This window comes from Schistocerca gregaria, chromosome 8 (assembly GCF_023897955.1).
Source record: "Schistocerca gregaria isolate iqSchGreg1 chromosome 8, iqSchGreg1.2, whole genome shotgun sequence".
NCBI classification, from domain to species: Eukaryota; Metazoa; Arthropoda; class Insecta; order Orthoptera; family Acrididae; genus Schistocerca; species Schistocerca gregaria.
The window spans coordinates 180791840-180805707 of NC_064927.1; the positions used below are offsets into that span (position 1 = coordinate 180791840).

The 13868-nt window shown below is 43.0% G+C and overlaps 1 protein-coding gene across 1 annotated transcript in view; it reads left to right on the top strand.

The window, feature by feature from the left end:
- LOC126285104 (putative ammonium transporter sll0108) overlaps positions 1–11963 on the top strand; it is a 115903-nt gene extending 103940 nt beyond the window's left edge. Inside the window, exon 8 of the mRNA XM_049984429.1 lies at positions 11751–11963. Coding sequence (XP_049840386.1) covers positions 11751–11963 — 213 coding nt within the window. The remainder of the gene's footprint in view (positions 1–11750) is intronic.
- The last annotated feature ends 1905 nt before the right edge of the window (positions 11964–13868 follow it).

A 13868-nucleotide genomic window follows, 5' to 3' on the forward strand; every position in this document is an offset into this window, starting at 1 on the left:
ATAGCTGCAAAATACTAACTCGAATTCTTTACAGAAGAATAGAAAAACTAGTAGAAGCCGACCTCGGGGAAGATCAGATGGATTCCGTAGAAATACTGGAACACGTGAGGCAATACTGACCTTGCCACTTATCTTAGAAGAAAGATTAAGGAAAGGCAAACCTACGTTTCTATCATTTGTAGACTTAGAGAAAGCTTTTGACAATGTTGACTGGAATACTCTCTTTCAAATTCTAAAGGTGGCAGGGGTAAAATACAGGGAGCGAAAGGCTATTTACCATTTGTACAGAAACCAGATGGCAGTTATAAGAGTCGAGGGACATGAAAGGGAAGCAGTGGTTGGGAAGGGAGTAAGACAGGGTTGCAGCCTCTCCCCGATGTTATTCAATCTGTATATTGAGCAAGCAATAAAGGAAACAAAAGAAAAATTCGGAGTAGGTATTAAAATCCATGGAGAAGAAATAAAAACTTTGAGGTTCGCCGATGACATTGTAATTCTGTCAGAGACAGCAAAGGACTTGGAAGAGCAATTGAATGCAATGGAGAGTGTCTTGAAAGGAAGATATAAGATGTACATCAACAAAAGCAAAACGAGAATAATGGAATGTAGTCGAATTAAGTCGGGTGATGCTGAGGGAATTTAAATTAGGAAATGAGACACTTAAAGTAGTAAAGGAGTTTTCCTATAGGGGGGGGGGGGGGGGGGGACCAAAATAAATGATGATGGTCGAAGTAGAGAAGATATAAAATGTAGACTGGCAATGGCAAGGAAAGCGTTTCTGAAGAAGGGAAATTTGTTAACATCGAGTATAGATTTAAGTGTCAGGAAGTCATTCCTGAAAGTATTTGTATGGAGTGTAGCCATGTATGGAAGTGAAACATGGACGATAAATAATTTGGACAAGAAGAGAATAGAAGCTTTCGAAATGTGGTGCTACAGAAGAATGCTGAAGATTAGATGGGTAGATCACATAACTAATGAGGAATTATTGAATAGGGTTGGGGAGAAGAGAAATTTGTGGCACAACTTGACCAGAAGAAGGGATCGGTTGGTAGGACATGTTCTGAGGCATCAAGTGATCACCAATTTAGTACTGGAGGGCAGCGTGGAGGGTAAAAATCGTAGAGGGAGACCAAGAGATGAATACACTAAGCAGATTCAGAAGGATGCAGGTTGCAGTAGGTACTGGGAGATGAAGAACCTAGCACAGGATAGAGTAGCATGGAAAGCTGCATCAAACCAGTCTCAGGACTGAAGACAACAACAACAACAACAACAAGGTCTTGAGAAAACACAAGCTGGGCTTCAGTCACAAAGGGTGCAGGCAGAACACAAGAAAAACGTAGATACAGGAACCATTGGTATAACAGTTGTAAATTGTAAAAGCTGTGTTAGGAAAGTACCAGAGTTCCAAGGGCTAATAGAAAGCACTGATGCTCAAATCGTTATAGGCACTGAAAGCTGACTAAAGCCGGAGATAAGCTCAGCCGAAGTTTTTGCGAAGAACCTAACGTTGTCTCGAAAGGATAGGCTAAACACGGTTGGCGGTGGCGTGTTTGTTGCTGTTAGAAATAGTTTATCTTATTGCGAAATTAAAGTAGATCGTTCCGGTTCGGATGATACAGTTGCTGGAGGGTCCAAAGAAAACTTCAGTTTGATTTCAAACACGTACCCGATTCCTACGATTATTGTTGGCGGTGACTTTAATTTACCCTCGATATGTTGGCGAAAATAGATGTTTAATTCCGGAGGTACGCATAAAACATCATCCGAAATTGTGCTAAACACAGTCTCTGAAAATTTTTTCGAGCAGTTACTTCATGAGTCCACGCGAATAGTAAACGGTTGTGAAAACACGCTTGACCTGTTAGCAACACATAATCCTGAATTAATAGTGAGCATCAAAACAGATACAGGGATTAGTGAACACAGGGTTGTCGTAGCGAGATTGAGTATAGTAACGACCAAATCCTCCAAAAATAAGCGAAAAATATACCTATTCAAAAAAGCAGATTAAAATTCAGTTGACGCCTTCCTGAGAGACCATCTCCACTCCTTCCAAATTAATAATATAAGTGTAGCCCAGATGTTTCTTGAATTCAAAGAAATAGTATCGGCAGCAATTGAGAGATTTATACCAAACGAATTAACATACGACGGAGCCGATCCTCCGTGGTACATAAAACGGGTTAGAACACTGTTGCAGAAACAACGAAATAAACATGCCAAATTTAAACAGACGCAAAATCCTCAAGATTGGCGATCTCTTACAGAAGCTCGAAATTTAGCGCGGACGTCAATGCGAGATGCCTGTAACAATTTCCACAACGAAACTTTGTCTCGAAACCTGGCAGAAAATCCAAAGAGATTCTGGTCGTATGTGAAGTATGTTAGCGGCAAGAAACAATCAATACCTTATCTGTACGATAACAATGGAGATACCATCGAAGGCAGTGCTGCCAAAGGAGAGTTAGTAAACACAGCCTTCCGATATGCCTTCACAATAGAAGATGAAGTAAATATTCCAGATTTCGAATCGAGAACAGCTGCCACATGAGTAACGTGGAAGTAAATATCCTCGGAGTAGTGAAGCAACTTAAATCACTTAATAAGAGCAAGTCTTCTGGTCCAGACTGTATACTAGTTAGGTTCCTTTCAGAGTATGCTGATGCATTGGCTTCGTACTTAACAATGATATACAACGATTCTCTCGACGAAAGATCCGTACCCAAAGACTGAAAAGCTGCACAGGTCACACAAATATTCGAGAAAGATGGAAGGACTAATCCACTAAATTGCAGGCCCATATCGTTAACGTCGATATGCAGCAGGATTTTAGAACATATATTGTGTTCAAACACAATGAATCACCTAGAAGAAAACTGTCTACTGACACACAGTCAACATGGGTTTAGAAAACATCGTTCTTGTGAAACATAACTAGCTCTTTATTCACATGAAGTGCTGAGTGCTATTGACAAGGGATTTCAGATCGATTCTGTATTTCCGGATTTCCGGAAGGCATTTGACACGGTACCACACAAGCGGCTCGTAGTGAAATTGCGTGCTTATGGAATATCGTCTCAGTTATGTGACTGGATTTGTGATTTTCTGTCAGAGAGGTCACAGTTCGTAGTAATTGACGGAAAGTCATCGAGTAAAACAGAAGTGATTTTTGGCGTTCCTCAAGGTGGTGTTATAGGCCCTTTGCTGTCCCTTATCTACATAAACGATTTGGGAGACAATCTGAGCAGCCGTCTTCGGTTGTTTGCAGATGACGCTGTAGTTTATCGACTAATAAAGTTATCAGAAGGTCAAAACAAACTGCAAAACGATTTAGGAAACATATCTGAATGTTGTGAAAAGTGGCAGTTGACCCTAAATAACGAAAAGTGTGAGGTCATCAACGTGAGTGCTAATAGGAACTTAAGTTACACGATAAATCAGTCTAGTCTAAAAGCCGTAAATTCAACTAAATACCTAGGTATTACAATAACGAACAACTTAAATTGGAAGGAACACATAGAAAATGTTGTGGGGAAGGCTAACCAAAAACTTCATTTTATTGGCAGGACGCTTAGAAAATGTAACAGACCTACTAAGGAGACTGCCTACACTACGCTTGTCCATCCTCTTTTAGAATACTGCTGCTATCCTTACCCGATAGGACTGACGGAGTACATCGAAAAAGTTCAAAGGGATATGGGAGAGTATCACAGAAATGATAAAGGATTTGGGCTGGACATCATTAAAAGAAAGGCGTTTTTCGTTCCGATGGAATCTTCACAGGAAATTCCAATCACCAACTTTCTGCTCCGAATGCGAAAATATTTTTGACACCGACCTACATAGGGAGGTATGGTCACCACGATAGAATAAGAGGAATGAGAGCTCGTTCGAAAATATATTGGTGATCATTCTTTCCGCGCCTGACAGGCACTTAAATGTGATTTGCAGACTATCCATGTGGATGTAGATGTAGATGTAAAGCAAGTATCAATGTGGGCCAAGAAATGTATGTTCTTCTCAGCGTTATTTTTAGTGTTAAGTACATTATGTGCGGCCCTCAAATGCTCATCTTCTTCCATTGTGGCTCATGTAAGCTAAAAGGTTGGACACCCATAATCTACAGGCAATCTGTCCCTCTCACTAACAGAGTAATGTACGGGAGAGGTGGACGGCGTTCAATAAGTATCACAACACTTTTTTTCTCGCCCAATTTCTGTTGAAAAAATGCGAAACTGTTGTGAGATATGGGGCAATAATGTCACTTCGGCCGCTACAGTTTCATAAAGTTCAGGTGGGCGGTGGCTCTATATGTGGTCTTCAAAATGGCGACTGCAACGGAGGTGCACTCCAAGCAGAGATGTAATTGAGGGCTTTTCCGCGGAAAACTACAGCATCACAAATATTCAGAGTCACTTGCAGAATGTCTATGGGGAAGTAGCAGTGAACAAAAGCGTGGTGAGTCGTCAGGCGAGGCGTCTCTCGTCATCGCAACTAGGTCGCTCAGACCTGTCCGAACTCCCGTGTGTCGGCCGGCCGCACACAATTGTGGTTCCCGCAGTGTTGAAACGTGTGGACACTCTCATTCGAGGTGATCAACGGATCACAACCAAAGACCTCGCTACTCAAGTGGACATCTCTATTGACAGTGCTGACACATTCGTCCATGAGTCAGGGTGCTCAAAAGTGTGTGCCTGCTTGGTTCCTGGGCGCTTAACAGAAGACCATAAAGAGCAACGTTGGATCATCTCTATGGAATTGCTTGTGTGTTACAAGACTGATCGTGGTACTGTTGTGTACAACATCGTCACAGGCGATGAGCTAAGGGTTCATCACTTCAGCAAAATGGCAATACATAGAGTGTCACCACACGATCATTCCTCAGAAGAAAAAGTTAAAAGACCCACTCTCAGCAGCTGAAATCTTAGCGACAGTCTTCTGGGACTCTGAAAGGGTTTTTTGCCTCATGGTGCAACTCTGAAGTGATACCCTCAGTAAATTAAAGAAAGAACTTGTGCGTGTTCGTCGGCTTAAAAATGCAGACGAACTTCTCTTTCTGCAAGACAACACATGACCCCACACAAATCTTCACATCCGTGTGGCCCTGACGAAACTTCATTGGACTGTTCATCCTCATCTACCCTAGAGTCCAGAACTCGCACCTACCCACTTCTATCTGTTCACTTGTAACGCAACACCGCTTACCTTAAACAACAGTCGATGCTAACGTTATAACACTGTGAGGAATTTTTGAGAAAGTTGACTGTGAGAAAACCTATTGGAAACAGAACACTCAAATTGGGATTCGTTTCCGAAACACTCGAGCAGAGTATAACAACAGAAAACACATGGGTCAGGAATAGACATTCTCCCAGCACAAAAGCAAGTAGTAACATTACATATTAATATCGGTCGCCAGCCTAATTAGTCATTCTTTTGTCGAGCAACATAATGAAGCAGAAGGCAGTGCTGAGGCTAACCTAGCCTTCCTTGACACACACTAAACTCTTTCTTTATACCCATTCACACTGCAAAACAGTAACCTAACCTTGCAGATAACTGTACTAATAACTTAAAAATCAGACAAACAAATGGCCAATGAGATAGCAAACAGTAACAGATCTCTCTCAACAACACGTACCATAAATGAACTAGATTCAACAGTTTATGGAACCAATCACCAACGCACACGAAGCTAGTAGCAATACTGAACAGCGAAAAGCTGAAATAATTCTGATTTAAATCAAAGGGAGTCCGTTAATGATCATAATCTATAACATCATTCCCCAGTACAGGGTCTCTATGCCTGTGCATTAACCAATTTGCATTAGAGTAGGTAACACATTAAATATTACTTTCTTAAACTCGGTTTAGGCAATTAAACAGAATGCAAATCTAACTACACTGGCTCTGGAGGAGCCTTTGCAGTGCTTCATTAACTGACTAGCCTAGTACATGAGGACCCTTAAACTTTCATGGTTTGGAGGACCATGCTCATTAACAAAACTACACCAGTATGTATGAGAAATGATAAGTACTCTTTATCATTAACTATGAATTAAGTAAAGCATAACAACTACAATTCTTTAAATAACAAATGTCTTTGATAAGCAGTCTTTTAGCCTGCTCAGAGTATAGTTGGCTCTGCAAATGCCAACACAACATTAATCCAAGTTCAAACACTTTCTCATGAAATGGACGCTGATAAAACTTCGTAATTCTGATCAAAGAGCATAAGTGCAACAATTAATAATCTTTTTCGTTTCATATTAACTTTACTATTTTCAGGCAGCTTTTCAAGTAAGGCAAATTGTTTGATAAAATAACTGCAAATTGATTTAAAATTGCACTGGAAGTGGAGTATTTCTCAAACTATAAAACTGAACATATGTTTTTGGATAGGGTCCGCCTTTAGCAAAACACAGTTTTGTTTTTTAACCCACTGCAGTGAAACATGTTTGGGTTAAAAAAAATGGGTTAAAAAACAAAACTGTGTTTTGCTAAAGGCGGACCCTATCCAAAAACATATGTATTGTTAAAGCAAACACGGAAGAAAAGAGCTTCAATACCAAGATGATTATAAAACTGAACTTTAAACACTATAACTGCACACATTAAAAAGCAATTACAACTATTTTTACTGCTGCCATATAAGTCTTTCCATAATAAACTAGGACACTCGGAATTAAATTCACTAGGAAAGTATTCCTGTCCAGTTTGCGATTTGGGATAATCACGGGTATAAGATAGAGGTTTTAGTAACACCACGATTATTATTAAAACCAACTAAATTCCACAAATTCCTGATCCATTTACAGAGTACCAAATACAAACAATAGAGTGGCGCAATCTTCAGTGGCGCTTAACATGGCCCCGATGCAGTCTTGGCAGTGCTGTTGGCCTCGCCCTATTATTGGTCATCTTGGCGTCGGAGCTATATTTTTATATGGCTAAAAACCATGCTGTGACAATATTATCACCAAATATCGCATCCGAGGCCCATAAATACTACTCTTAAGCTCTTATGGCATCAAAACTCCAAGAATATGAGCCACAATGATACGCTGCTGCTAGCGAGATGTTAACCATAGCACTGCTCAGCCCAGAATCCTTGCCCGCCACAAAGGACGAGTTGCCACTTGCGCGCCAACCACACCTTTTCAACCCCGTCAGGCTCCTTCCGTGTCTGCGCGGTTCCCCACATCTTTTACATTCAATCCTACGTTCCCTGACTATCGACTAAGTCATTTACAATACATTATATAACAATCATTCCAGTAGTTATTTAAATTCACAACCACCGTTTAAACAACATCATTCAAAACTTCACATAACTGAAGTATGTATACATAATCAAAGAATTTCCACGACAGATACAACACTCTACGTAAGCAACACCACAAATTTACGTAGAAATATCGATACAGATACAAAATAAGTCGAAAATAGGTGTTACACGCCGCAACGAAGAATGAACTCCGGGGATAGGACTGGTATAGTGCACAATGATGAGCAATCGAGGTAACTACTGAAGTGGAATCAAGCTGGAAAAACTTGCCCTTGGCCATTGAGCGACAAGCATATTACTACCAATCCAGGTACTATGCTGCGCCACCTTCCATTCACTGTCATACAGCATCCATACTCGCCTACTGAGACTTCAACCAAATCCCACCGTCTAACCATGAAATCCGTCCCAAGACATATACTTCTTACCAGTCCTTGTCACAACGGTCCACCTCAGATCATCCCTGTTGTCTCCCTTGTTCTCTATCTCAACGACTTTTCGTCGACACTTGTAGATGCCCAAGACCTCACAGTCACTCTCATCATTCCACTTTCATCATTATCATGAACATTTTCAAGCACCGCCAGGTTCATCATCATACCATAATAGCGTCTTAGTTTTAGCTTTGACTACATTTAACATAAAGCCATGTAAGAAGTTTTAAAAAACATAAAAATTATACGCCAACACGTTTCTGAAAACAAATCTGTTAGAGTGCTAGACTCAGGCATAGCAGGACCAGTGCTCAGTCCCAGATTGGAAATTTTCCTCGTTCCAGACCTTCCAGGGCGGCCCGGCTCCATCAGCCTGCTATCAAATTGAGTATGAGGATTTTTCTCGGCAGTAAAAGGCCTCTGAGGCGATCAGCTCGGAATTCCTAGTTCTGCAACGAACGAAAGGCTGCACTCTGTGGGGAACTGCAATCACAATAAAGAAAACAAAGGCGAGCGTCCACGATCAACAGCTTCGTTACCATGAAATGGTGATGACTTCGAAATAGCGCCAATAATAACATGGAAACAGCTCATCTGATCGGCCAACGCGGAGCTCGCACGCATTTAGTATGGAAACAATTATTAGTCCAGTACAGCTGCAAATTCAGAAATATAAATGTGCAAATGTAGATGAGCACTGCCAGAAAAATAACCGAAAGTATACAGCTGCAGGAAGCGGTAGAGTTGAAAAAGAACGCACAGTCTCTGTTGCAGTCCTAATAATAATATACTTTTAAACTACTCAGATAGAATCACTTCATTTTTGTCCACGTATCAGCAACGGGGGTATGATAGGTACTGAGAAGATAACTTTTTCACTTCTAGAGTCCACTAAGACTGATTTAGAAATCATAAAACACTTACTTGTAAGTTTCCAAAGACTGAAGAAATATTTGAATGCAATATAATTGAAAAGGAAGTTTCTTTAAAGCCTTAACTATGAAACGCAGGAACTGGAAGGGTGAAGGAGAAAAGGATTAAAATGTGGTTGTAATAAGTTCATGGTACATTATTTGTTGAGCTTGCTAGTTATACAGGCTGGTCAGAAGCACTCTGAACAACTTTTAAGGATTTTGCAGAGTAGGTAGTGTTGTTAAGAAAAAAATTCGATGGGTTTCGCCATTTACGAGTTAACTATGATTGAAGTTAGCCAATCAGGCCAATGCCCACAAACTCAAGTGGCCAGCTATAGATGGCGTCGCCAAACGTGTTCTTCGTTTGGTATTCTGAAACTGAGCAAAATAGAGATACAAAAATTGGGCGGGTAACGGTAGTAAGAATCGAACCCGAGTTAAAGACTGAGCAGTCTCGAGTCCCGTCATCTGCGCTATGAAAAGAACTGACGCTATTTTGTCTGGCGCCGGCCGGGGTGGCCGTGCGGTTCTAGGCACTACAGTCTGGAACCGCGTGACCACTACGGTCGCAGGCTCGAATCCTGCCTCGGGGATGGATGTGTGTGATGTCCTTAGGTTAGTTAGGTTTCAGTAGTTCTAAGTTCTAGGGGACTGATGACCTTAGAAGTTAAGTCCCATAGTGCTCAGAGCCATTTTTTTTTTGTCTGGCGCACGGCTTGAATTTTTCCCGCTTAATAGCCTGATTGGCTAACTTCAAAGTTAATTAACTTGGAAACGACGCAACATACCGAATTTTTTCTTAACAATTATTGCTCAGCGCAATCAACCCTGCAACAAGCTTTTCACACAGTTTCTGGTCACCCTCTGTATATTCATTGATATCTACGAACAATTTTGACGTTATCTGTTTGTATAGAAAGGCTGAAATTTTTTTATCAGCTTCTCTCGCATTATCAAGCCATGAAACTGCAGTACTGTTCGATCACTAACACGTACACACTGGCCCACACACATACTGGCGCAGTAGGTGCCGTGAGGTAATAAACCCATCCCGGTGGTCCGTACAATCTCGTCAAATCACAAGCTTTCCTCTTTTGATGGTTTCTGCTGGAATATTACACTGAACGTTGTATTGCGTGAAAGCATGAGCTATGACCGGCGCGGTGGTCTAGCGGTTCAGGAGCTCAGTCCGGAACCGCGCTACTGCTACGGTCGCAGGTTCGAATCCTGCCTCGGGCATGGATGTGTGTGATGTCCTTACGTTAGTTAGGTTTAATTAGTTCTAAGTTCTAGGGGACTGATGACCATAGATGTTAAGTCCCATAGTGTTCAGAGCCATTTGAACGATTTGTAAATAAAGCTGTTATGCTCTGCCACATGAGCGAAACGCACGTCACTTAGCTTTCTGCTTTCATTGACGGTGCGTTTGCTAAACATTTCACTAAATCAGTACACCCCCCCCCAAAAAAAAAGAAAAAAAGTTGCCAACAACTTTTCGTTCTGTGCATGTTAATCGTATCTGCATTCGACAGTTAGGCTCCCATGTACAAATATTAAAGTTTTGCGTCAAGCACAATTCTTTATTTATTTTTATTATTTTGAGATTTTCCTCGTTACAAAGACTTATTTCCAACATAATAATTTACTTGGAAATTACAATACAAACAACAAACGTTCTTAAACTATATTTTCAAAATATTCCTTAACTTTTTTAAACTACAAAAAGACGGGATAATCTGTTATTCGATGATTCAATGAACATTAAATTATCATGTAACTTTTAAAAATGAAGTTACGATGTAGTATGAGACTTTAATGACCGTGTAATGAAACTATGGGTCCCTTTAAAAAAAACAGAGGTTAAAATAATTACGGAAATGAGATGGAAATGAGCGTTTAGCGTCATTGGCCGGGAGGCCCCTTGCGCGGCGGGTAATGCCGCCTTGGTGCAGGTCTTATTACATTCGACGCCACATTGGGCGACCTTCGCGCCGAATGTGAATGAAATGATGATGAAGACAACACAACACCCAGTCCCTGAGAGGAGAAAATCTCCGACCCTGGCGGGAATCGAGCCCGGGCTCGTAGGACGGAAATCCGTCACGCTGACCACTCAGCTATTGGGGCGGAAAATTATGAAACCGCCTTTCTAATTTGGTGGAATGAACACTCGAAAGTAAGGATATTTTATTGACACGTATCAGGCCAGCAACGTAACTGTTTCCGAGGAATCGAAGAATTGCTGATTTCTATCGATAGTAGATATATTTGAAGAGGAAAACACAAGTTGGTTGGGACGGTGGTCGATTGGAATAGGGTCTGTCTATTTTCAGCTCACAAAAGATTAAATTCTTCTCTCTTGATTCGTCTATGTCCCTACTCTTATGGGGTCGGCAGGGTTATTACAGGGTTTGGCAGTGTTAGTGTTAGAGGATGGCCAGATGCCCTTCCTGATGACATTTCCGTACCCCTTGCCCCCCCCCCCCCCACCCCCCCCCCCCTCCTCTCTCTCTCTCTCTCTCCTCCTGGGACGGTATATGTGCACGCAGTTGTTCCTTTGTATTGTTATTCGTAAGTGAAAGTGTGCGAACGTTTTCTAATGTGTAACTGAGGCGGGACGGAGGTACCAGACTATTATTCACCTAGTGTCAATCGGGTTCACATATTTATTTGGGAACCACTGCAACATCCTTCATATAAAGGCCGGTCTTTCACCGTGTGATTTTCATAGCTTTGGTGACATGTATAAAACGTGTGTGGACGTCGGCTTCTGTGGGACGAGAAAGTGCAAGAGACAGCGTGGAAGTGGATCTGTGAGCATTGTACGAAATCGGAATTGATTGTCTCGTCTCCCAGTAGGACAAATGTCTTAAAGCGTGTGGTGATTTACTTTTGAATGTAACCATTCCACGGTCCAGTTGTGACGGGTGTTTGACTTCCATTTGACTGCCCGTTTTGCTTTGGAAAATATAGAGCTTTGGAAACGAATGAATGTTTATAGTAACCCTGTGCTTATTGACCCACCCTTGAATAACAAAAATGAATGCTTATCCGTCGCAGAAAGTGTCACGAGGGAAACCAGAGTCTTAGTAATTGCAATGCGCACAGGTGCTGGGGCTGCTGAGGACCTCGTGGGAGGAGGCGGACCACAGACGAGCGAAAACACTGCTGATGCGGCTGGAGGAGATAAGCCGGCGGTCGATTTCGCCGTTCTGCTCGCGGCTGCTGCCGATGGAGGAGGGCACCGAGCTGAGGCCTGGTCTCCCACCGCCCAGGGACCGAGGCGAACCTCTCCAAGAGCCGAACACCGCATCTCAGTAGCAATGTCGCATCTCATTTGGTCTCCTCTGTGTAGATGTCTCTGAACCTAAGCATTCAGCAGTTGATCCTTGAGCAGTATCCTGTCAGAATGTGGAATTCCTACAGATAGGACTGCAGCGTTATTCTTGGTCACTGCAACAGTGCTACACAATGATCGCCATTTTTGTAGATAGTTAATTAATATGTGCACTCTATTATGGCAAGAGCAGTTAAATGCTAGAATGTCATTAGATACATCAGCTGCAAGTAATGGGAATGCACATGTGTCAGAACCAATTTTTGTTGTCATATTTGTTATGTCTTTTCCAACGCGTGACTAAATAAATGTTCAAAGTACAAGACCTTTCAGAACATTACAAGAAAATGAAATAGCATTTAAAGTGAATTAACGTGTGTTAAGAGTCATTAAAGGGGCGATCAAAAATTTCCCGTTTGCAGGCTTTACAGTCCAGAATCGATATGCCAGGCGGGTAAAATCACCTTGAGCACTCCGTCTGCAGGCCACAAGTGGCCCATCGGGACCATCCGACCGCCGTGTCATCCTCAGTTGAGGATGCAGATCGGAGGGGCGTGTGGTCAGCACACCGCTCTCCCGGTCGTTATGATGGTTTTCTTTGACCGGAGCCGCTACTATTCGGTCGAGTAGCTCCTCAGTTGGCACCCCGAAGAATGGCAACAGCTCATGACGGCCCGGATGGTCACCCATCCAAGTGCCAGCCACACCCGACAGCGCTTAACTTCAGTGGTCTGACGGGAAGCGGTGTATCCACAGCGGGAAGGCCGTTGCCAAAATCACCTTGAGCATTGAGGCAATTATCCCATTGGAATCCCACGTTGAAGATAACTGTTTGGTAAAACACCATGTTCTGATGCGTGGAGAAGTCCGTAACCCGTCCAAAGTGATCCGTCGAGCATTCAAGGCTCTTTTTAGGGACCGTATGCCTGATAATCGTATGGGGGAGAGATCAGGGCTATAGGGCGGTTGCTCGAGTGGCTCCCACTTGAGTTGGTATCCAGGAAAACTGCGACAAGGGGTTCTGTTGCTTCATAATGATTTATGTCCCCGTATCGCAAGTGCCGTAACGCAGAAGTTACGCTACCTCAAGTGGGAGACATTCGAGCACCCTATATACAATCTTGCTCTATCCCCAGACGATTAACACGCCTTTGGTCTTTCAAAATAGGCCTTGAAGCACGGACGATTCCGGTCGGAAGAGAATGTGCAGCAGGCATTTACCGACTTCCTCAGGCAGCAGGACATTGTTTTTTACCATACAAGTGTCTTGAGCCTGAGCCCGCCCGGTTGTCCGTGCGGTCTAACGCACGACCTTCCGGGTGGGAAGGAGCACCTGGTCCCTGGCACGAATCCGCCCGGCGGATTTGTGTCGAGGTTCGGTGAGCCGGCCAGTCTGTGGTTGGTTTTTAGGCGGTTTTCCATGTGCCTCAGCGAAAGCGGGCTGGTTCTCCTTATTCTGCCTCAGCTACACTATGTCGGCGATTGCTGCGCAAACAAGTTCTCCACATACGCGTACAGCACCATTACTCTACCACGCAAACATAGGGGTTACACTCGTCTGGTGTGAGACGATCCCGAGGGTTCCACTGGGGAACGAACCGCACAATAACCCTGGGTTCGGTGTGGGGTGGTGGAGGGGTGAAGTGGACTGCGGTAGTCGTCGTGGGGTTGTGGACCACAGCGGCCGTTGCGGGGACGGAGCCTCTCCGTCGTTTCTAGGTGCCTGGTTAACATAACATAATATAACATAACATCTGCAACCTGATACGCCGCTCTGATGATTGCCTCAACGTTCGAGGCGAGTTTGCCTGATTGTCATATCGATTCTGGACTGTACAGCCTTCGAATGGAAACGTTTTGATCGCTGGCTATACTTTCTCTCGTCGTTT